The sequence below is a fragment of the Talpa occidentalis genome, unplaced genomic scaffold, assembly GCF_014898055.3.
Source record: "Talpa occidentalis isolate TD23 unplaced genomic scaffold, MPIMG_talOcc4v2.1 talOcc4.7, whole genome shotgun sequence".
NCBI lineage: Eukaryota > Metazoa > Chordata > Mammalia > Eulipotyphla > Talpidae > Talpa > Talpa occidentalis.
Genome location: NW_023605083.1, coordinates 942,469 through 965,492, shown reverse-complemented (window position 1 = coordinate 965,492; position 23,024 = coordinate 942,469). Strand labels below are relative to the sequence as shown.

The following is a 23,024-nucleotide window of genomic DNA, read 5'->3' as shown; positions in this document are numbered from 1 at the left end:
TGGGGCCCGCGGTCCGGGCGGGGACCCCGGCGGGGGGGCCCTGGGGCGGGGGGGGCCGCGGCCCCGCGACGGTCGTTGCCTGGGGCCGGGGTCGCGCGCGGCGCCCAGAGGCCGCCTCCCCGCGGGGCGCCCCGTACCTCGGCCTCGCGCGGGCGCCTCCCGCCCGGACCCCGGCTCCCCGCGCCGCGCCCGCCGCCCGGGGCCGCGCGCCCGGGCACCGCCGGACGCTGAGGCCGCTGTCCTTCCAGGTGGCCGCGGCGCGCCCGGCCTCGGGCTCCGCCATGCGCCGGCCGCGCCGGCCCGACCAGCCCCCGCGCGCCGGGGCGCCGCCGCCCGCCCGCCCGCCGCCGCGCCCCTGACGCGCGCCCGGGTCCCGCGGGCCGCCGGGCTATGCCGTCCAGGCTGGCCGGCCCGGGGCGCTCGCCGGCGGCTCCGCGGCAGCCCCGCGCCCCCGCGCCCCCGCGGCCCGAGGGCAGCATGCTCCCCGGACCGCGCCCGGACCTCGCCTGCGCGGGCTCCCCGCGCCCCCTGAGCATCCCCGCCGGCCCCGAGGACCCCCACGCCCGGCCCCGGCCCTTCCCCCGAAGCCGCCGCCCAGGCCCAGGCTGGAGCGCGCCCTGTCGCTGGACGAGAAGGGCTGGCGGCGGCGGCGCTTCCGCGCCAGCGGCGAGGACCTGGACGCCCAGGACCCGGCCGGCCCGCCCAGGGCCTCCGAGGACCCCGGGGCCCCCATCCGCGAGGCCGCGCCCCCGAGCCTGAGCGCCTCCCTGCAGGAAATCCCCAGCTCGCGCCGCGCCCAGGCTGCGGGGCCGTCCTCCTGGGGCAACTGCCTGTCGGGCATGATCAGCTCTTCCCTGGACCTCCTGCACCGCGAAGGGGCCGCGGGCAGGGGCACCCCCAGGCTGGCCGGCCTGCTGCCCCCACGCCTGCCGCCCGCCGCGGACCTGAGGACGGCCGGCAAGGCGGGCGCCGACCAGGAGGACAAGCCGCGCCTGCAGACCCGGCTCTTCCGGGCCCACAGCAGCCTGGGCCCCAGCCGCGCCCCCAGCCCCCTGACCTACGACCACGGCTCCCTCCGCTCGGCCAAGTCCTCCTTCAGCCTCCTGGCGCCCATCCGCGCCAAGGACGTCCGCAGCAGGTGGGGCGTCCGGAGTGAGGGGCCCTTGCTTTGGGGTTCAGAAGCTAGTGACCCGAGAACCTGAGGAGGTAGCCCAGGAAGAGCGGGTGGGCCGGTCAGCTGCAGACGCAGCGGCTCACCCCTGCCGGGCCGTGCTGGGCAGCCCTCCTGCGGGCCGCAGCGGGACCCAGGGTCCACTCATGGCCAAGGGGGTGGACGGTGGGGCCGGCCTGGGCTCAGGGGACGCTGGCTTGCGGGGCTGTGGGGGTCACTTCCTGTACTGACTCAGCTCGACGTGCGTCGGGGCCACCCCCACGGCGCCCTGCTTCTGGCTCAGCTCTCCCGGGGCCAGAGCCGCGAACCCCTAGGCTGCAGGGCAGAGACTCCCGAGCCGGCCGGCCAGGAGCTGGGGCTCCAGGCCGCACCAGCTGCTCAGGCAGCATGTCCTCGGCCGCGGCCTTGCCTTGCTGTGCAGCCCTCTCGCACCCTCTGCCCCCGTCCCGCCCAGAGGGGCACCTTCCTCGCCCCTGCCCCCCCCACGCGCGAACCCGCTTCCATGCTGGGGCCGGCCCCGTCCCGGCCCTGGCCGCCCTCCGCCGAGGCCGGCTTCTCTTGGCTCCCGGGGGGCTGCCTGGCGCGGGCGGCCGGGCCGGTCCTGTTTCCACGGCTACCGTCCTACGGCCAAGCCAGGTCATCCCCCGGAACGCTGCACCAGCTCCCGTGCCCGCGCCCCTCCGGCACTGGTTGTTGGGGGCCTTTTAGTGTGTGCCCCCCACGGGGGTGGGGCTCTCCTTGTGGCTTTCCCCGCGTCTCTCAGAAGTGGCGCCGGACTCTCTGCATCTCTGGCCCGGGGCTCTCCCCCTGGGCGACCTGTCAGTTCAGACTGCTGCCCGTGGACTGGCCGGCGTCGGTGTCTGTGGCGTTAACCGTGTGGGGTTGTACGTATACGCCTTGATAGTCCCTGCTCGTCTGAACACTGCCCCTCTCGGGAGGGCGTCTTTTTAATCGTCTTGTGCTTTTCACTATACAAAAGCTTTTTCGGTCAAGATCATCCCAATTGCTTGTTTTTGCTTCTGTTCCCCTTGCCATAGGGGCCAAGTTTCCAGAACCGGTTCCGTGGCTGGCACTGTGGCCGTGTCTTCTAGCTGAGTCTCTAGTCCACTTGAAACTTATGTTTTCCATGGAGCTGGAGAGTGACTCAGCTTCATTCTTTTACTGATTTGTGTGACCCTCCTGCGTGCTTGTGGCTGCGTGACCATAGAGAACACACTGACGCGGGTTTATTTCCGGGCTTTTGACTCTGTTCTGCTGCCCCTGTATCTATTTTGCACCAACACCCCATACCGTTTTAAGTATTGTTGCTTTACAGTACAGTTTGAAGTCCAGTATTGCTTTCTCGGGATTGTTTGTGCTATTCAAGGCCTTTGGGCTTCCGCATAAATTTCATTATTCTCTTCCTGTTTTTTGTGTAATGGCTCAGGTCAAACTCTCCAGCACTAAGTCAAACAGAAGTGGTGACAGTGGCGTCCTTGGCTTCTTCCTGGTCTCAGGGCAAAGATTTGTGTTTTCACCCGAAGTATTACATTCACTGCTGGCGTAGGGTGTGTGGTCTTTATTTTATCATTCTCTATCCCAGCCCCACCTTGCTGAGAGCTCCATCGTGGTGGGTGCTGGGTCTTAGCGAGGCCTTCGCTGCACCCCTTGAGTTCTGTCTTCACTGTTGTTGATACGGCGTGTGACCTCGACAGGCCCCACTCGACCGTGACCATAACGTCCTTGGAGTGGGCTGCTGAGGGCTGCGGGCCAGCGTCTTGTTGAAGACTTTCACGTCAGTGTTCACAGGGATATCGGTCTGTCGCTTTTCTTGTGCTGTCTTCATCTAGTTCCCACGCTGAAGTAATGTTGGCATCATCAAATACAGAAGCGAGTGTTTCCTCTTCTTGTATTTGTAAAAACAACCCGTGCAAGATGGGCGCACGTTCTTGAGGGTCTGATGAACTCGGGGTGAAGGCTTCGGGTTTTCTCTTGCTGCCCTGGCATCTGCGCTTCTGACCCGTGGTTCCTTTTCTCTCGATGCTGCATAGACGTGAAACCATCCGCCATTTCCCTTTCGCTGACGTGGTCTCTATTCATTTTTGAGCGAAGGGCCTGCCGAGGTTAGTGTGTGATGGGCCACTGCGTGGCCTGTCGAGGCCTCCGGCCGCTTCTGATGGGCCGGCTGTCCCCTCTCCTCCTCCGGGCCCAGCGACTCGCCGCTGTATTCGCTCCCGGATTTGGCTTTCAGCGAAGCCACTCAACCCGGCTTCGAGCAGCGCCTTCTGCTGGCGCGGACGTCGGTGTGCGGGCCGGCGCCGGTCAGCCCGTCTCGCAGTGCTTCAGCGCCTCCTCCCAAGCCCTGCGGCTGCGCAGCCCCCTCCGCGGGCCGTGGGGGGGCGGGGGCGGGGAGAGGCTGCGGGGAGCGAGGGGTGGCTCTGGCGGCACACCCCTCGGGCGGGCCAGGTGGTTCTCTGCTCCTTTCCCGCGTGCTTTTCCTGGGCGCCCGCTCTGGGGAGCCCAGTGTCCCGCCGGCGCACTAGCCCGTGCGCGCGCTGGACGCCCCCGCCGCCGCGTCGAGCAGGACCTCATCTGGGAGGGCACAGGGCGAGCTGCCCATCTGCTCTCCAGCCCTGCATCCCGCTCTGTGCGCCCCTTTACCCAGGGCGGTGCCGGGCCTCCGGAGCCCGGTGTGGGGGTGCTACGAGCCAGCCGCTGTGGAGGCGCCCCTTTGGGGGTGCGTCTGCCCCACATGCCCCTAGCACAGAGGGCCACGTGCCCCTGGCCGCCCCTGGGCTGCTACTGCCCTCATGCAGGACCCGCCGCTGTGGCCGGCCCGGCCCGCGGGCTCTGGGGGGGCGAGAAGCAGGGCTCATGCCAGGTGCCCTCGCAGCACGCGGAGGGCGGCGGCTTCTGCTCCCCAGTCTGTGCACCCCCCCCGCCCCTCACCTTCCTCCTAGAACAGGCTCCGCGTGTGGGAAGCAGCGGTGCCCCCAGCCCCGTGGGCAGCTCCGAGCAGAGGCCTCCTCAGACAGAGGCCGGTGACGAGAGTGACCGTCAGCAGGGCCCGGCGGTCTCCATTGTGGGCCGCGGGAGGGCAGTGCAGAGGGGCAGGCCAGGGGCCCGTCCAGGGAGGCGCCTCCCTGCATTTTCATGCCCCTAAGTGGTTGAAGAAGCAGGAAAGGAAAGTGCCACCACAGCCCTTGGCCTCGCCCGTCCTAGATGTGTCCCCGCGGGCAGTGGCCAGCCCGGGCGGGGCTGGCGGCACTCTTTGACGTCCTAACCATCTGCTGTGTCCTTCTGTGAAACCTCCCATGGAGGGGGGTGGGCGGCCCGGCAGGCGCAGCTGGCATGGGGCGGGGGGTGGGGGCGCTACACCTCTCGCCCGGCCTCCTGCCCCCTCCTCTTGGCTGAACTGCGCTGCGGGCCTGGGGCACCGGGAGGCCAGCGGGCCCAGCCGGGTGCCGACCCCTCCCTTGAGCAGGGTCTTCCCTGTCTCCGCAGGAGCTACCTGGAGGGGAGTCTCCTGGCCAGCGGGGCGCTGATGGGGGCGGAGGAGCTGGCCCGGTACTTCCCCGACCGGAGCCTGGCCCTCTACGTGGCCACCTGGAACATGCAGGGCCAGAAGGTGGGTGCCAGCCCCTGGGGTCCCCTGCCCTGCAGGGCACCTGGCCCTCGGCCCCGGGGGCTGTCTGGGCCTGGTCCACGCCCCAGCTGTCCCGACACTCAGGTCCAGGGCGTCGTGCTCGTGGGCAGAGGCTGCTCCTGAGCACCCAGGGTGACCAGGAGATCGAGAGAGGCGCCTCCCTCCATGCCGCGGGGTCCCAGTGACACTGGGCGACAGGCGCAGGGTGTGGCCGGAGGTGCCGTCACTAGGGCTGGTCAGCCAGTGTCCCTGGAACCCCCGGGCGGCAGGAGCGGGAGGTGGTTTTCTGAGATGAGGGAGGAGGCGGGTGCCAGGCTGGTGGCCTCGGAGCACGTGTCCACCCGTGGCTGAAGGACCAGCCCGGGCAGCGCAGCACGCGGGGAGCGGGGCTCAGGGGCGCCCCTGGGACCCATCTGGCCGGCCACGCCTCGCGCTGCTGGGGCTGCCGGGGGAGGGGTGCTGGGGATGGGGCGGGCGCATCTGGGCAAGCCGGGGGCCCACAGGGGCGGTGGCGTGGGTGGGCGGTGATGGAGGGCCATGGGGGCCGCCTGCAGCCCAGGACCCCTCCCTCAGCCCGGCTGGGTCCGGGCGAGCGTCCGCCTGGCCTCTGCCTGCCCCTGGCGAGGCCCTCCCTCCCCCAGGAGCTGCCCGCAAACCTGGACGAGCTCCTGCTGCCTGCCGAGGCCGACTATGCCCAGGACCTGTACGTGGTGGGGGTCCAGGAGGGCTGCTCCGACAGGTAGGCCCCCGTGACCGCGTGCCAGGTGGGCTGGCGCCCCAGCAGGGGGCCCTCTCGGAGGACCGAGGCCCAGCAAAGTGGCCTTCTTGCGCGGGTGCCCCCGAGAGCGCAGGCAGCGCGGGCGGGTGGGTGTCCTGGTCCCCCGCCCGCCGTCCACTGGCTGGTGGCACTCACCGTAGCAGGGGCAGCTCCCCGGCGGGCCGGCGCCCTCCTGCGGTGTCTGTGTGGGTGCCTGGGGGGTGCAGCCGGCCCCGCCCTGCCCGGCTTTCCCGGGCCTGCCCGGTGCCCCTCTGATGCGGGAGAGGACAGGGCACAGGGAGGCGCCTGGTCTCCTGGCCCTTCGCCCTGCACAAGATGGAGGGGGGCGGGCGGGCAGGGGGGATCCTCGGGAGCTCCGGGGGGCCGGGCGGGGTGCGCCCTGCCGACCGAGGGTCCCCGCAGGCGGGAGTGGGAGACGCGCCTGCAGGAGACGCTGGGCCCGCGCTACGTCATGCTGCACTCGGCGGCGCACGGCGCGCTGCACCTGGCGCTGCTGCTGCGCCGGGACCTCATCTGGTTCTGCTCAGGTGGGCGCAGGCGGGAGCGGGCCGGCGGGTGCGGGCGGGGCCCTGCGGTGGCGCCCCGACACCCGCTCCTGCGCCCGCAGAGGTGGAGAGCGCCACGGTGACCACCCGCATCGTGTCGCAAATCAAGACCAAGGGCGCCCTGGGCGTGGGCTTCACCTTCTTCGGCACCTCCTTCCTCTTCATCACCTCCCACTTCACCTGTGAGTCGTGGGCGCCGCCGCCCAGGCCTCTGGGGGCGGGGGCGGCGGGGGGGTGGTGGGGGGTCCCCCAGCCACATGGGGAAGCGGGGGGGACCGCGTCTTCGGCCCCGCCCCGCCGGGCCCTCCGAGCGGGGCGCCCCGGAGCCGCAGCCCAGCGGGCTGGGTCTTGCAGCCGGGGACGCGAAGGTCAGCGAGCGGCTGCTGGACTACAGCAAGACCGTGCAGGGCCTGGCGCTGCCCAAGAACGTGCCGGACACGAGCCCCTACCGCTCCGACGCCAGTGAGGACGCGCCCCGGCGGGCCCGAGGGTCTGCGGGGGGGGGGGGGGGGCCGGGGGCCCGGGGCGCCGCTGTCTGGGGTGAAGCCCGCGGCCCCGAGCCCGGCCTGCGGGGCTGCGCCCGGGGGGGGGGGGCGGGGGGGTGTCGGGGCGGGGGACCCCCGCGCCCCACGCTCACCTGCCGCCCCCAGCCGACGTCACCACGCGCTTCGACGGCGTGTTCTGGTTCGGAGACTTCAACTTCCGCCTGAGTGGCGGCCGCGGGGCAGTGGACGCCATCCTGAAGCGCGGCCCGGGGGGCGACGTGCGGGCGCTGCTGCAGCACGACCAGCTCACGCGCGAGATGAGGAAGGGTGTGCCGGGCGGGGCGGGGGTCCCGGGGGAGGGGGGCCCTCGGGGCGGGCCCGGGAGGACCGTGGGGCGGCGGCCGGGCCTGCCCGGTGGCCTGAGGGCTGTGCGGGCCCCAGGGTCCATCTTCAGGGGCTTCCAGGAGCCGGACATCCACTTCCTGCCGTCCTACAAGTTCGACGTCGGGAAGGACTCCTACGACAGCACGTCCAAGCAGAGGACGCCGTCCTACACGGTGAGGCCCCGCGCTGGCCCAGGGGTGGGGCCCAACAGGACGGTTGTCAGCAGGGACAGCAGGTCCGCATGGGGCTGAGGCGCGAGCCGGGAGGGGTGGGGCGTCGGCTTCGCCCCAGGGCCGGGGCGCGCCCCACGAGGCGTCTTAGGAGGCCAGCGCTCCCCGCCGAGGACCTTGTGCTGTGGGGGTGGGTGGCGCCCAGCCCTGCGTCTGCGGGCACCTGGAGCCCCGAGGCCCGGGGCCGGGGCCCTGGCCGCATCTGCTCCTGCAGCCCCAGAGCAGTGGGGAAGACCCCCCGGCCCCGCCTGTCCGAGCCGGGCGAGGGGAGGGCGGGCCGGGAGCTCAGGAGCAGCCAGGCCAGCGGGCGGCCCAGCTGGGCGGGGATGGCGCCTCACGGCCCCCTCGGCCTGCAGGACCGGGTCCTGTACAGGAGCCGCCACAAGGACGACATCTGCGCGGTCAGGTACTCCTCCTGCCCCAGCGTCAGGACGTCGGACCACCGGCCCGTGTACGGCCTGTTCCGGGTGAAAGTGAGGCCCGGGAGAGACAAGTCAGTACCCCCACTTCCCGCTCTGGTCCCGCGGCGTGGGCGCCGCCCCTTTGGACGCGTGGGCCGTCCTCCGCGGCTGCACACCCGGGCAGGCTGCCGGCGGGCGGGGGCCCCTCCTGACGGCCCCTCCTCCGCAGCATCCCCCTGGCTGCCGGCAAGTTCGACCGGGAGCTGTACTTGCTGGGGATTAAACGGCGGATTTCCAAAGAGATGCAGCGGCAGCCGGCGCCGAGCAGCCAGAACTCCAGCGCCGTGTGCGCCGTTTCCTGAGCTCAACGGCGGGGCGGGGCCGCACCTTTAGGGGCTCTCACTCTTGGGGCACAGTGGGGCCGCTGTGAGCGGCTGTCCCGCGGCAGGTGCCCGGCCTCCTCCTTGGGACGGGTCCAGATAGGCTGACCCATAGCTGTCCCCACAGACAGCCCTTTGAGTGTCCCCCTCACCAGCCCAGCCCGGCGTTCGCGCTGGCCACGCCACCTCCAGTCACTCGGGGGGCCACTGCTTGAGTGGGGCTGGCGCTGGGCCGCTCACAGGCCCCCCCGCCCTCCTGTCCATTTGCAGCCAGGCACAGCCTCCAGTCCGAGGCCCTGGCAGCCCCTTGGCGCCTGCCCCATCTCTGAGCACAGGGGGCTGCCTCTGCCCCCCCACCCCGCCCCCAGAGCCTCCCGTCCATCCTCAGGCCGAGGGGGCACCCCGCCGCTGGGCCTGGGGGGAGGCTGGTTCTCGGCGTTGGGCAGGGAAGCCCTGGCCAGAGAAGCCGGCAGCCAGCGGCCCCCATTTTCTTTGGCCCCCGTCTTGGAGCTGCTGTCACCGTCTCGTCTCAAATCATCTGACAGGAACAGGTCTTGAACGTGTCAAAGCCTAGGGCATTCAATCTAGTCTTTTAAATTATTTTTCCATATTTATATTTTTAAATAAATGCATACGTTGAATCTTAAACCCTTCCTGGCCAGACTGAGTCCTGGAAAGCGGGTCCTGCTGAGCGGGGCAGACTCGGAGGCGCTCGCCCCCCCAAGCGTACTCAGGCACACTCAGCCTCCGGCACCGGCGGGCGCGCCACGCCGGCAGGAGCAGCGGCCTGCTCCCCAAACTGCTGGGCTCACGCCGGCGCCACAGGGTCCCCCACAGCTCCTCACCCCCACCAGCCACGGAGGCGTCAGGTGGTGCTGGGGCGGCTGGGGGGAGAGGGGACTGGCGTCCAGTCAGACCAGCCCTCGGGTTTCAGGGCAACGGGATGTCACCTTGGGAAGACGCTCTTCAGGGGTTCCGACAGGCCCCCCAGCCCAGGACGGGGGAGTGAAACGGGACGAAACCTGTGCTTGCACCAGTCTCCAAAATGGAGACACGGTCTGGATACCAGCACTTTCTAGAATGATCTAGGGTTTGGCAAGTTCCCGGGCGGTTGTAAGCTGGGCTGGCTCTGGCCCCACAAACCGGCAGGTCGCAAAGCAGCTCTACTTCCACCCTCCCCGCCGGGGGGTGACCACAGAAGTGCCTGGCGGCAGGAAGCCCACGCTGCGGGTCTGGCTGCCTTCAGACCTGACCCTCGGCCCCCGGCTGCAGGCCCCACCTGCCGGCCGCACGCAATGAGCGCTCAGGTACAGGTGCGTGACGCTCACACGTTTACTAGCCGCGCCCCGCCCCGCCCCCCGAGGCCAGGCTGCTCGTTGCAGTCTCCCACACGGTGTCCGTTCTCCCCAAACTGCAGTCCGGTCCTGGGAGACCCCAACTGCCCGGGGCTGCCCTCTTCACGGCAGCAGCAGTGGCTCCAGGGCCCCAGACCTCCACACGGGACCTCGGGGTTCCATGGGTGTTTCTGGCTGAGAATCACAAGCTGCGCCCTTCACCCCTTCTGCTTCTGGAAGCAGCCCCACCGCGGGCCCACGCTACTGCCTGGCCCACCCTCGCGACACGGGCTGTGCAGTGGCGGCTGAGCCGGCTGTGGCAGCCGCACCCCCCGCGCCGCAAGGCTGGCCAGTCCCCCTGGAGCCGGCCCGCGCCCCCAGCTGGCTCTCGTTAAGGCAAATGGCTCCTCATCAGGGCGAAAAACACGGCGCCGAGACCATCTTCTCAAGGGGCAGGCGGCGCCCTGGGCGTGGCGGGCCCCGCGGAGGAGTGGCTGCCGCCGGGCCGTCTTCACCCCATGGCGGCAGCAGAGGCCACAGGGGCTCCGGACACGTCCGCGCCACCCGGCCGAGCGGAGCGCAGGCTGCTGACTGGACGCGAGTCCCGGCGGCGGCGGCGGCAGGTGGGCTCTAGCGGAACAGCCGGTAGGCCCGGGGCAGCCGGCCATCCTTGCTCGACAGGGCCTCCTGGATGTGCTCGTAGCTCGGCAGGTCCGTCAGGTCACCCAGCGCAGCCACTGCCGGCTTCCCGCGCAGCATGGCAGAAGCCACCCTCCTGATGTCCTCGGGCTGCACGTTGCCTGGCACGGGAATGAGGCGTCAGGTGCCCGGCTCGGCGCTGGCCCTGCTTCCAGGCTGCAGCACGCGGGCAGACTGATGGGGGGCTAAGGAGACATGAGGGAGCGCCCCGTGCAGGGGGGCAGACCACGCCCCAGAAGGTGGAGGCCTGAACCACATGTGGGGTGGGACCAGGCAGCTGACTACTGACCAGTGGGGTCACTGCTACAGTTGAGACCCCAGGGAAACTGGGTGCCATGGTGTGGAGGGCCAAAGGGGCTTCCCAAGGGAGAACAGGGGCCGAGACCCGGCTGGCCGGGTCAGCACTGTCCCAGCGGCCCTGAGCCCGGGAGGCGGCCCGCGCCACGCTGGGACACCCGGCCCACTTGTGGGTCCTGGAGCCTCGAGAACCCGATGACCTACAAACAAACCCGCCCTCCCCCGACTCCCGCCCCTGGGAAACCGGAGCAAGCCTCAGGGCCGCCGAAGGGCACCGCGGGACCCAGAGGAAACGAGAGGCCCGGCGCAAGCTGCTGGCTCCACCCCAGGGCTCGGGGCCCGGCCCCACCCACCCCCGCCGACGCCCAGCACCCAGTGGGAGTGCGAGGCCTGCTCCCGAGGGGCGCAGGGCGCGGCTAAGGCGGTGGACCAGAAAGAGCCCGCACGAGGAGGACTTGAGGCAGGAGCTGGGGGGGAGGGATTCCTCCGGGGGCACCCCCAGCAGCTGAGGACTCACGGATGAGGGCGCACAGCTCATGGGGCAGCTTTCGGGAGCGCGTCGCCAGCACCTGCCTCCCCACATCCTCGAAGATCACAGGCCGGGACTCCAGGTTCATCATGAGCATGGACATCAGCTGCGTCTTGGCTCGTTCCAGCTCCACCTGCGGGGCCCGCGCCACAGAAGCGTCCGCTCGGCTCACGCACCCCTTCCCTTAGCCGCCGGGCGGCCCCGAGGAAGAAGGCCTCCCGCTCCCCGAGGCCACAGGAGGAAGAGACGGGCTGCCCTGCCAATGCCGGGGTGCCCAGCACCTCGCGCCCGCCATCGCCTCCCCCTGGGCGGCAGGACCGCACTTCACGGGGCCTGGCCACGCCGGCTAGGGGGACGTCGGCCCTGCCCTCGCCCTGGCCGGGCAACTGTGCCCAGGCCCTGGGAGCCCCGAGGTAGCTGAGCCAGCTCCAATCCTGAGCCTCCGAGCAGGTAGGAAACACAAGGCTTTACGGCCCCGGGGACCACACCCGCGCTCTGCCCGGACCCAGGGCACCAGAGGGAGGCTGGGCGCGCACTCCCTGGGGAGCATCCACTTCGGGGCGGAGCCTGACGGGGCTGCAGGCGGAGGATCCCCACGGGACGCTAAGGAAACCACAAGCGGAGGATCCCCACGGGACGCTAAGGAAACCACAAAACGTTCATTTTTTAAGGCATCTTCGTTGTCTTAGTAATGCCTTTCCTGACTAGAAAAAACCAGCATTTCACGACTTAGAAAGTGCAGCAGAACGGAAAAAACCGGAGAGAAGCAGGGGCCGGCTGACAGCGCGGGGGGGCGGGTGGGGGGGGAGGTCTGCTGACGCGGCCAGCCGCGGCCCGGGGAGCAACGAGGCTTCTGAGCAGGGCCGGGAGCGAGCCCTGACCTAGAGACGGAGACTGAGGTATAAAACGGAGCCAAGCGGAGGCTTCACATCCCCGAAAGCCCCCTCGTAGCCCACTTTGTGGGGAGACATCTCGGGCTCCCTCTTCAGCACAGCGGACAGGGAGGGGCCGCCAGAAGGGGCCCCGACACAGAGCAGCTCGGCCACTCGCAGGCCCCAGGGCCCCCGTCCTGGCTGGGGAGCTGCCGGACTCACCACATCCACAGCCCCGGCCATCAGGACGAACTCCTTCGCGACGATCTCCACCATCTCACGAACCTACGAGGCGGTGGAAGTGAGCGCCACCGGCCACGCCGCTCTGGCGGGAGCAGGAGGCCGCCACCCACCCCACCGCACCTGCCGCGGGTCGGCGCTGGCATGGATGCACAGGAGGCCCGTGTCCTCGTAGCTGTGGTGGTAGGAGGTGGCGTTGTACATCCAGTGGTGTCTGTGGGCACAAGGGGGGACACCTGGCGTGCGGTCTCGCCCAGCCCGGCAGCCCAGGGTGGGGGTGCAGCAGGGCAGGGCTCGCCCACCTGTTGAGCACGTTCAGGTAGAGTCTGGTGAACATGCCCTTGCCAGGCCCGCCGGCCGAGAAGGAGCCGCCCCCACCCATCATCATGTTGAGCACTGCGAAGGGGATGAAGTCTTCCTCCTGCGGGAGAGGGCGGAGGGCAGAGGCCGAGGCCAAGGCGGCGGGGCCTCGTGGTCAAGCCGCACCCTCGGGCTTACCAGGAAGGAGCAGCTCTCCAGCCCCACCATGATGTGCGTGAGCTCGGGGAACGGGGTGGGGCCCGGGCTGACGTTGGACATGTCTCTCTCGAGCTGTAACAGACGAAAGACGGGCGCCCTCGCGGACTGCCGTTCCCAGCCCGCTCCCGCCCCCAACAGAGCCGGCGCTGCCTGATGCGGCAGGGTAAGGAGGGCACCGCAGAGGCCACATGGGGAAAGACGCACCTCAGAAGCCCCCGCGGCGGCCCCCGCCTTACCTTCACAAGTCCCCCGGTGTACTGCGCCACGGATCTGTCCACATCCACAGCCTGCCCGCTGCCCCAGGCCGGCCGGGCCCCCAGGAGGTGCTTGCGGGCGCACTCCAGCAGGCGCGCGTGCTCCATGCCCACCCCGGCCAGCACCATGCGGTCGGGCGTGTAGTAGCTGGCCAGGTAGGAGAGGAGGGCCGCGCGGTCGATCTTGGCGATGTTCTCGGGGGGGCAGAAGCGGTGCAGGCCCACGGTGTTCTCCCGGTACGCGGCCTGAGAAACGAGAGCCACGACTGAGCAAGGCCGGGGAGAGCCGCTGCTGGTTCTTCAGCCTCCCGTTTGGCAGGCGCAGCTGTGCTGTTTTCAGAAAATGGCAAAAACCACTCCCAAGAGTAGAAATTCGTTAAAAACATGAACAAAGGGCCTCCCCTGGGGGGGCAGTGGTTGAGCGCTGGCCACAGCCTCTGCAGCGCCGGTTCGATCCCCGGCTGCTCCCCGGCCACCGGAGGAGGGTCCCACATGGCGCGCAGACCTCTCCTGCCGCCCGCTGCTCCCCTCAGCAGTGTCCTTCGGTCCTTCTGCCTGCTCTGCTCCCCGCTCTGGCTCTGGCGAATTCTCTCACCCTCCCGCGCTCCTGACTGTACCCAGTACGTGTGTAAATAAATAAATCTTTAAAAAAAAAAAAAAAGAAACTAAAATGCCCTCCCGGACACGGGCGGCCCACAGTTGGCCACCGCGTCAGGCTGGCTGGCATGGGCAGCAGAGGCTGAGAACACTGTGTCACTGCCCTAAGCTGACCCAAGCAGGCGGAGGACCCCTTCCCCCAACCCAGGGCCGGTGCTAGGCAGGACTTGCGCGGCTTTACTTCGTGAATCATCTCGGTGAGCAGCGGCTCAGGGTCAGGCCGCATGTTGAGGTCCTCCAGCTCGAATTGGACAGCCATGCGTGTCATCTCCACTTCCTCATCTACAAAGGACCCATAACAGGCACAACCGGCTCAGCAGAGACAGAGGCTGCGTGCACCCGAGTCCCTGGGGCCAGAGGTTGCTGCTTGCGGGATGGCGGCAGGACCGGCCCTGCCGACCAGCAGTCTGTGGAGCTGGGGTGCAAGGTCCCAGGGGCCAGGCCTCTCGTCCGGCGCGGCCACTAGCAGCCACCTGCGCTTGCTCCTGAAAGGCACCAGGCTCCACCCTGTCTGACCTGCGCTGCTAAGAAAGGCCGAGACTCCTGAACGAAGGTGCTGGCAAAGAGGCAAGACTGAAGTCGGGGACAGCATTTCATCAGCTAATTGAGCCAGAAAGAGCTTAACCGGAAACCACATCCCAGCCGAGGGCAGGGAAGCCACGGAGCCATCAGCACGACCCTTTCTTGCAGGGAAGCCAGCACCCGCCAACGGGAAGGGACAGTCAGGACTGACTTCAGAGGCCATCTCAGGAGTACAGTCTGGGACACGCAGTCCACGGGGGTGCCCCCAGGAGCCCGCACCACCGGCCCCAAGAGGGCCCAACGCACACCTGTCAGCCTGGGGTGCAGGACCACGTCCGCCAGCAAGCCGACCACCGTGTCCAGGCCACTGGATGCCGCAGACACGGCGTACATGGTGGTGTCTCTGCAAAACCCAACGGCGCTGAGCTCACTGGGGAGTCGAGCAAGAAACTGGAAGCAAGAACACCAGGGCCCCTACCGGGCACCAGCCTAAGCTTCACCACGGACAGGTGACACGGAGGCTTCTGATCACCGTCTCGAGAAGGTGAACGTCTGCCTCCCCGATGGACCCATCACTTAGAGCAACAGGCCTTCCGCCCCGGCCGCCTCCTCACGGCCACTGCCTCGGCCAAGCCCTCCACTGTCTTGGCGAGGTCCTCTCTGAACAGCCCTATGTCAAGTGTCCCTTCTCTGATGCTGGATGCCCCACTGGCCCTGCATATGACCGGTGGGCGGCAGAGTCTGCCGTCTCCCTGAGCCCAGGCGGGCTTCTCACCGCTGACCCCCAGACCTCCCGAGGGAGGGGCTCAGCAGGACTGGAGGAGAGGGGGCCGCGGCAGGGCTACCTTGATGCTGACCTAACAGCCTCCGGGGGAAGGCCCTGGGACTGGGGGTGGGAGCACAGGATGGGTTGCAGCAGGAATGACCATGACCTTGACACTGACCCCAGGGCCGGGGGGGGGGGGGGGGGTTCAGGATGGGCTGCAGCAGGGATGACCTTGACGCTGACCCCCATGGCCTCTTGGGAGGGGGGGGGTCAGTGGGACTGGGGAGGGGTGGCAGGATGGGCTGCGGCAGGGTTACCTTGACACCTGGCAGTCGCAGATGCCCCCGTGCCTTTCCAGGGCCAGCAGGATCTCGTCTTTGCTGGCAAAGCGCTCGGTGGACTGAGGACAACAAGAAGTGCACTTTTTAAAGAGGAAATTGGCATTTGGCTTTAAAACATGGAACCGATCACCCTGTGACCTGAAGACCCCCCACGAGCACACTGCCCCAGCCACTGACTAGAAAGCCCTTGGGAGCCAGCAAAGAGTGGCGCGTCTCCCCTGAGCCTCCACACTCACCGAAAAGGCCAATTTTTCCAAAAAGTGTGCAATTCCACTAAGATACTTTGCTTCATATCTTGATCCTGAGTTGATAAGAACTGGCACCCAAGGGAAAAAAGGGGGGGGGGTGCGTTCACAGCCGTTCGCTGGTACAAGCATCCGGAGCCGGGCAAGCTTCTCGCGGCGGTAAATTCTCAAAATGACCCCGGGAGAAGAGGAGGCCCCCACGAGCTAAGCGGCCACTGGCCGCTCGGGTGACTGCAACTGCGACTCGCGGGGCGCTCGAGCGGCCGCCCGCAGACCCGCGCCCGCCCCGGCGCCCCGGGCACTCACTCCCCACGGTGCAGAACTGTCCGAACTTATTCTGGGACGCCACGCGAAGCCCGTTTTCCAGGGTGGTGACTTTGGTCTCGAACTTCTCCTGTCCGTCGACCGTCGCAAACACGGGCTTGGGGACGCCGGGCAGGGGCACGGACAGGGGGGTGCCGGGGTAGGTGCCGCCGCTGCTGAACCCCCTGCGCGCGGGCGCGCCGGGCCTGGAACAGAGCGACGCCGGTTGCTGGGCCGCCCGCAGGGCCCCGGCGGCCCGAGGCCACAGAGGCGCCGGGGGCGCCGCCCAGGCTGCTCCGGGCCCGGCCCGCGCGGCGGCTCTGGACGACGGCGGCAGCCTCAGGCGCCTTCCTGAGGGCGCGGGCGGGCCCCGGCGGCCGGGAGGCGGCCCAGGCGGGGGCGGCCGCCCGCGGCCCCAGATCGGCCTCCGGGGGGCGCGCGGCCCCGGCCCCCCCGCCCCGGGGGCGAGCCCCGCGGCCGGGGGCCCCGGGCGTGGGGCCGCCCGGCCGGCCCCGCCTCGGCTCACCTCAGCCGCGAGCGGCCCCCGGGGCCCGCGCCCCGCAGCAGCCGCGCCGCCGCCAGCACCAGCGCCGCCATCTTGGGCCCGCCCCCGCTTCTGGCGTCACTTCCGCCCGCGGCGCCGCGCCCCCCGCGCGCGCTTCCGGCGCCCGGAGCGGAAGCGGCGGCGAGCGGCTCGGAGCGGCGGGGCCGAGCGGCGGGCGAGGGGCCGGGCGGAGCCGGGGCCATGGCGCCGCCGCTGCCGGGCTAGGGCGGGCCGGCGCCGCGGGCCCGCCGCCATGTCGGGCTACGCGCGCCGCCCGGGCGCCTCGCCGCTGACGCGGGCCCGGAGCCTGCTGGTCCCCGACGGTGAGCGGGCGGCGGGCGGCGGGCGGCGGGCGGCGGGCGGGCCGCGGGCGGGCGCCGGAACAGCCTCTGTTGTCCTTGCAGCTCCCGCGTGCTATGAGCGCCGGTCTTGTCTCCCCCAGCTAGACTGTGAGCGCCCCCGCGCCGGGGACCGGGACCCCCACCTCCTCGGCTTTCGGCCGACCTTTATGTGCTATGTGCCCAGCCCCGCGCTGGCCTCCCTGGGAGACACAGGTGAGCCCGGGCTCACGGCCCGGCGCGCGGCTCGGTCCAGGCCGGGGAGCGCGGCAGGCGCCCCGCGCCCTTGGGGGTCGCGGGGCAGCCGCCCTCAGGGGCGCCCGCGGGGCGGGACGCCGCCGGCCCGGCCTTCCCGGGCCTGGGGGGCCAGGCCCCCGCGGGACGCCCCGGTCTCAGGCAGAGAGGGGCGCCCTGGGCCGCGGGACACCCCAGCCTGCGGGGAGCCCGTTCCAACAGCCGGTGCCGGCCGGCCGGTCAGGCTTCCTCAGGCCGGGGTCTGCCAGGCAGAACCGAGCAGAGGCCCCGCGGAAGGAGGCTGTTCAGGGGCTTCCCGCGGTGACGGGAGGGGACCCTGGGCCCCTCTTTTGCAGATTTTGGCTATGGAAGGGGGAAGTGTACTAAGCCAGGCCCACCGGGAGCCCAGGAGACACATTTTGGAGGTAGAGTAGTTCCTTCCCCTCTTCCTCCTGCAGGTGCCGGGCCACGGGACTGTCCACCTGACAGCCTGTACCTGGAGCCCCAGGCCGGCTGGGGCCCCTGCACTTAGCAGAAGGCAGCAGACCCTGTGGCATGAGGGGCCACGGGGGCTGGGATCCCAGGAGCCAGTTTATACCAGGCTGTCCCTGCACACAGATAATTGACAGCTTCAGGCACAGAGGAAAGGGCTGCAGGGTGGCAGGCGGGTGTGGGGGGGAGGGCCCTGCGAATGGCACGCTGGGTACTGGGGGGGCTGCAGGGAGGCAGGCTGGGCACTGGGGGGGTGAACCCCCAGTAGCTACTCCCTACTGCCCCTTTGGGACTTGGGTGACACAGCACCCAGGCCAGGGGACAGTGGAGGGCGTCTTTGTAGACAGCTTTGGGGGTGGACAGGAGGGAGAAGAATTTAGAACTTGGAAGTACAGTGAGTCTCCCCTTGACATCACTGGTAAGTTCTTAGAAATTGTGACCCTAGGTGAAAGAACGTTGTATAAAGGTGGGCTTTTAAATAAGGTGGTTTTGCTCCATGTGGGTCCTGATTTCCTTTTTAAAGATTTATTTTATGGGCCTCCCCGGTGGTGCAGCGGGTTGAGAACAGCACTGTGAAGCTGTCCACAGCCTCTGCGGCGCGGGTTTGATTCCTGGCCAGCCAGGGAGATACCCACATGGCGTTGCAGACCTCTCCTGTCTCGCCCTCTGCTCCCCTCAGCAGTGTATTTCGGTCAGTCTGCCTGTTCTGCTCCCTGCTCTGTTTCTGATGAATCCTTTTCACCCTCCCGCGCTTCTGGTCTGTACCCCGGTTCTTGTATAAATAAGTAAATCGTTAAAAGAAAAGGTTCATGGGCCTCCCCTGGTGGCACAGGCGGTTAAGTACCGCGCTGTGAAGCTGTCCGCAGCTTCTACAGTGCTGGCTTGATCCCGGACGGCCGGACGGCCAGGGTCCCACATGGTGCGGCAGACCTCTCCTGTCTCGCCCGCTGCTCCCCTCAGCAGTGTGTTTCAGTCAGTCTGCCTGTTCTGCTCCCCACTCTGTCTTTGGTGAATCCTCTCACCTTCCCACACCTCTGGTCTGTACCCTGGTTTGTGTATAAATAAACAAATCTTTAAAAAATTTTAGAAAAGGTAGAAAAGGCTTATGCGTTATGAGTGCTGGGGTATAAGCCAGAGGTGTGGGGTGTGAGAGGATTCACCAGAGACAGAGCGGGAAACAGAACAGGCAGATCCGCTGAAATACACCACTGAGGGGAGCAGTGGGGAGACAGGAGAGGTCTGCTGTGCCCTGTAGGTAGCTTCCTGGCCAGGGATCGAACTCGTGCTGCAGAAGCACAGCTTCACAACGCTGCGCTTCACTTCTGCGCCACTAGGGAAGCCCCCGGGGTCCTGATTTCTTTCTCCTCACCAACATCATGAAGAAGCTGGTGCTGGAGGTCTACCCGGTGCTCTCCTGGCGCCCCAGTGCGGTAGTGGGCAGGGTGCCTTCCCGCCGTACACGCTGTCACGGCCTTGGCAGGGGAACGGACCAGGAAGTTCCCTCCTTGGTGGGTTTTACTGTTTGTGACGTCCACTTTTGTTTCAGAGGATAAACTTGAAGATCTTGAGGCAAATCCGTTCTCCTTTAAAGAGTTTCTGAAAACGAAGAACCTCAGCTTGTCGAAAGAAGACACGACCAACAGCAGAATCTATCCAAAGGTAAAGCTGGGTGTTGGGGTGATTGGGGAAAGCTCCGAGGACGTCTCCGCTGATTGGGTGCGCTGCTCTTGGGGCAACTGCCTGAGGAGCAGGCTGGGCTGCGTCTGCGTCCCTGCCACAGGCCTCTGTGTGCCCACATTGCACCTGGCGGGAGAGGGGCCTGAGCCTGTGTCCTGCTTGTTCTTCAGGAAGCCCCGAGGCACTCCCTGGGACTAGACCACAGCTCCCCCACGTCCCCAACGGTGGGCTATGGCCTGGAGTACCAGCAGCCGTTCTTTGAAGACCCCACGGGGGCAGGCGACCTCCTGGACGAGGAGGAGGACGAGGACGGGTGGGATGGGGCCTACCTGCCCTCGGTGGTGGAGCAGACGCACTCGTCCAGGGCGGCGGCCAGCACGTCCCCCTGCACCAGCACCTACGTCTCCTTCTTCTCCAACCCTTCGGAGCTGGCAGGGCCCGAGTCGCTGCCCTCCTGGACGCTGAGCGACTCTGACTCCCACGTCACTCCAGTGGGGAGCCCCGGCACTGACTTCGCAGCCCACGGAGAGTCCTTCGGGGACCGTCACCTCCGGACGCTGCAGATGAGTTACGAAGCAGTAAGTGTGGGTCTGGGAGACGCTCTGGCCCGAGCGCTCGCCGAGAAGGGCACAGCCCTCGAGCGCCCGGGTTTGGGCTGCAGGGGCCTGCTGTGGCGTGCTCGCCCGGGGGCTGGTCACACGGATGGGCGGGAGTGGGGAGGCTCCCAGCAGGAGCCCGCGCAGCCGGACCCTGGGCCGGGCCCCAGCTGGCGTTTCGGCCCCTCGCAGGTGCTCCTGGTCACACGGAACTTGGCGAGGACGGCGGCTGGCGACGCCATCAGGCGTGCCCAGGCCCGGAGGTTGTGGTCACATGTCTTTAAAAAGCCGCCCCTTCCGTCCTGGCTCCCCGCCGGGCCCAGCGCGCGGGCTGCAGACGGCCCCGAGAGGCGCTCGCAGTCTCTGACGAGGGTTTCCTCCTGCCTGCAGCTGAAAGACGAGAACGCCAAGCTGAGGAGAAAGCTGAGCGAAGTCCAGAGCTTCTCTGAAACCCAGACCGAGATGTACGTGAGCAGTCAGCCGGGCAGCACAGCCCCCTTGGGCACGGCAGGGCCGAGTCCTGTTAGCAAACGCACACCCGCGGGGCCGGCCGCGGCTCCTGTGTCCTGTGAGGCGTTTACTCTAACGTTAGGCCAGAGCCAAGCCCACGCGCCCTGCGCCACGGAGCCTCCCACCCCTGCTCGCGACCCTCTGCCCCCAGATCCGCCCGGCGGGGCCATGAGCCCGTTGGTCTGACTGCCCGGTAGAGGTGCCTCAGCGTCGGCCGCGGGGCCCCTGCTCACTCAGGCTTTTCTTTAACGAGGGTGAGGACGCTTGAGCGGAAGCTGGAGGCGAAGATGCTCAAGGAGGAAAGCGACTACCACGACCTGGAGTCTGTGGTGCAGCGGGCGGAGCAGAACCTGGAGCTGATGACCGTACGGGGCGGGGGTGTGGGGGCGCCGGCGGGGGCTCGTCCAAAGTCCGTGTTCCCATGTCAGTGACGGCTGTTTCTGGGGGGGCGGGTAACAGAAACGGGCCGTAAAGGCAGAAAATCACGTCGTGAAACTGAAACAGGAAGTGAGTCTGCTCCAGGTAACCAGCAAAGACTGGGCCGGTCCGTTGGGGGGGGGGTCGTGTCAGCGAGAGGCCCAGGTGTCCGTCCTATAACCTGTGTTTAGGCCTCTCCTGTAGCTCAGGGCCGGTGGTGGGGGCTGAAGTCCAGGGGATGGTGTTAAGCAGTCTCCCATGGGCGCCTGTGGCGGCCGCCCTCCCCCAGGCCCAGGTCTCCAACTTCCAGCGGGAGAACGAAGCCCTGCGGTGCGGCCAGGGCGCCAGCCTGGCGGTGGTGAGGCAGAACACAGATGTGGCCCTGCAGAACCTCCGCCTGGTCATGAGCAGCGCACACGCCTCCATCAAGTGAGCGCCGCGGGGCTTCCCCGGGCCCATAACCACCCCAGCTGTGGGCCCCGCCTTCCCACCCACAGGGCCCTGAAGGGGGCGCCGCCCTCCCTTTCTTTGTAAAACATACATTAGCTCAGAGAGCCCAGCTGGGCGCGTTGGGGCGAGACCCCTGGGTGGGCATCCCCCATCACGACCCTGCTGGCCTCGGCATGTGCCCTCCCGGCGCAGGGGAGCAGGCGTCTGGCGAGGGCCACCCAGTGCACCTGTAGCCCGGAGGCCCCGCGCCCGGCACCGCTGCGGCCATGCTGACACCTGTGTCTGTTTCTATCGTAGGCAGCTGGTTTCCGGAGCTGAAACGTTGAATCTCGTCGCTGAGATCCTCAAATCTATAGACAGGATTTCTGAAGTAAAAGAGGAGGAGGCGGCGTCCTGAACCGCGAGATGCTTCCGGCCCAGAGCTGCTTACATCCCGGAGTTGCCACTGAGTCCCTCTCGGCGCGCCTGCGTCCTCGCTAGTAAAGCGTTCATCACGCAGTGCCAAGCTCACGGCCTGGCGCGGCGGCGTTCCCCGCCAGGGAGCAGGAGCGTGCCGGAGGCAGCACGAGGGCTTCTCGGCCACCCTTCCCGGGCCTCTCCCGCCGTGTGTACCCTCTCCCGGAAGATGTTTCTATAAAGGCGGGTGATTCTTTCAGTTACTAAACATGCGCGTAGCAGTTCTGAAAGCAGCACCTTCCGCCGTCACTCTGGGACGTAGCTTTAGTCGGTCACCGTCAGGCTCCAAAGCAGACACAGGCGGGCCTCGGGACACGCAGGGACGCGGGCCCTTGTGCCCACTCAGTGCCCGCGCAGCCTTCCTGGGGCAACTCTGGTGTCTGGTGGGTCTGCCCTCCCCCTCGCGGGCACCCGCACCACAAGGCTTTGTGAGCATCCTATGCGGGTCCACAGGTTGGAAAAGCTACTTCTGGCTGAAGGGTTTGGGCTCATGCCTCGCTCGTACCATGGCATGAGCAGCGCACACGTTAGGTTAGGCTCAGCCGGGCCCCCAGTGCCTTTCTGCCCACTCTTCCCCGTCGGGATGGCAACGCGTACACTGTGTGCCTTTGGGGCTGTTTTCAGAAGATGTTATTTTTTTAAATATATTTTCTCTTACCTCTTGTTCAAATCCACAACTAATTTAATAAATTCTAAAGCTCACACATGGTGTCCCTTTTGGTGATTTAGCCAGTCCTCGAGGACTGAGGCCTCCAGCACCGGGGCTGCAGCTTGTCCTGGCGTGAGGGCTGACATGCGGCGGCGGGCGCCTTGGTGGGGGCCACTGCACTCAACATATGACATGCTGTTCCAGACGCACATCAGAGCTGGCGTTTGAGAGTTGGAGACTGGGCTCTAGTCCCTCGACCACTTGCTTCGACATTTAAGATGATGCTTAAACCACCAGCCCCTGACCTCAGCCTCCTGGCCGTGCTTCCCAGAAGGCACCTCTGGACTCAGGCAGCCCACCCCACAGACAGCTGTGCCAGCCGGGCAGGAAGAGTAGGGTCTGTCGGGCAGAGTGTGAGTTGTCTGGCAGGAATGTGCTAGAATGTTGAGGCTCTCTTGGGACAGCTGTGAAAGCAGGGCTGGCTGCAGGCTGGCCTGTGGGGGGTGGGCCGGGCAGATCACCAGCCTGGCATCCCCAGGGCTGCAGGCCAGGCTGGACACGTTACTACTGTTCATCCCTGTAGGTTTGACATTCTCCACAAAAGAGACTCAAACACGAGTCACGGGACACCCCTGAAGCACGGCCAGAGTCTAGCTCTGCCCCCACCGGCCGGGTCTGGCCCAGGGGTGCTGACATTACCTCCCAGGGGCCCCTCACTCCAGCTCCAAGCCGTGCTGGCCGCTGGGGCCAGCCCTACGGGGGTCAGCACAGGCCGCCCGTCCCCCCCATCCTTCAGGGATCCCCTCAGGACGGCCCGCGCGACCCCCGCCGTCACCGGGCCGGGCTCGCCTCTGCCCTCTGCCGCACAAGCGCGCGCGGGGCACAGACGCCCTCAAGCCCCCAAGGGTGCGCGCGCGCGAGGTCGGGGTGGGCTCCGTCCCGCTGACCGCCCTCAGGCTGGCCGCCCGCGCCCCGGCCTCCGGCCCGGCCTGCCCCGCGCAGCGCAGGCGCCACAAAGCCTGCACGCGCGTCCCCCCTGGCGGCTGCAGCAAAGCCCACTACGCGGCCCCGGGGTGGGAGCCCG

The 23,024-nt window shown here is 68.0% G+C and overlaps 3 protein-coding genes across 5 annotated transcripts; 2 read left to right on the top strand and 1 right to left on the bottom strand.

Moving 5' to 3' along the window:
- Positions 1-390: 390 nt before the first annotated feature.
- INPP5E (inositol polyphosphate-5-phosphatase E) lies at positions 391-8,635 on the top strand. Its single transcript, XM_037495476.2, is given in 11 exon segments — positions 391-577; positions 580-1,138; positions 4,655-4,778; positions 5,438-5,535; positions 5,977-6,101; positions 6,182-6,301; positions 6,474-6,581; positions 6,770-6,931; positions 7,046-7,161; positions 7,575-7,711; positions 7,849-8,635. Coding segments are annotated over 11 exon segments (1,869 nt in total). The 3' UTR covers positions 7,982-8,635.
- Positions 8,636-9,290: 655 nt separating this feature from the next.
- On the bottom strand, positions 9,291-16,174 carry PMPCA (peptidase, mitochondrial processing subunit alpha). The gene is made up of 13 exons (XM_037492831.2): positions 16,104-16,174; positions 15,581-15,783; positions 15,266-15,345; positions 15,006-15,088; positions 14,231-14,325; positions 13,582-13,682; positions 12,726-12,989; positions 12,469-12,561; positions 12,273-12,391; positions 12,094-12,184; positions 11,953-12,015; positions 10,847-10,991; positions 9,291-10,133 (listed from the first exon to the last, which is right to left on the bottom strand). Exons 1-13 carry the CDS (start codon positions 16,172-16,174, stop codon positions 9,964-9,966), a joined length of 1,578 nt encoding a protein of 525 aa, XP_037348728.1. The 3' UTR covers positions 9,291-9,963.
- A 200-nt stretch (positions 16,175-16,374) lies between these two features.
- On the top strand, positions 16,375-22,023 carry ENTR1 (endosome associated trafficking regulator 1). 3 transcript variants are annotated; one of them, XM_037493969.2, is made up of 10 exons: positions 16,375-16,444; positions 16,526-16,675; positions 17,050-17,118; positions 18,732-18,844; positions 19,033-19,440; positions 19,849-19,922; positions 20,222-20,333; positions 20,428-20,490; positions 20,675-20,814; positions 21,133-22,023. In XM_037493969.2, exons 1-10 carry the CDS (start codon positions 16,375-16,377, stop codon positions 21,230-21,232), a joined length of 1,299 nt encoding a protein of 432 aa, XP_037349866.1. In that variant the 3' UTR covers positions 21,233-22,023. The 3 variants fall into 3 exon arrangements, with proteins under 3 accessions (XP_037349866.1, XP_037349867.1, XP_037349868.1); XM_037493970.2 differs by lacking the exon at positions 17,050-17,118; XM_037493971.2 differs by lacking the exons at positions 16,526-16,675; positions 17,050-17,118 and having other exon boundaries at positions 21,133-22,022.
- The last annotated feature ends 1,001 nt before the right edge of the window (positions 22,024-23,024 follow it).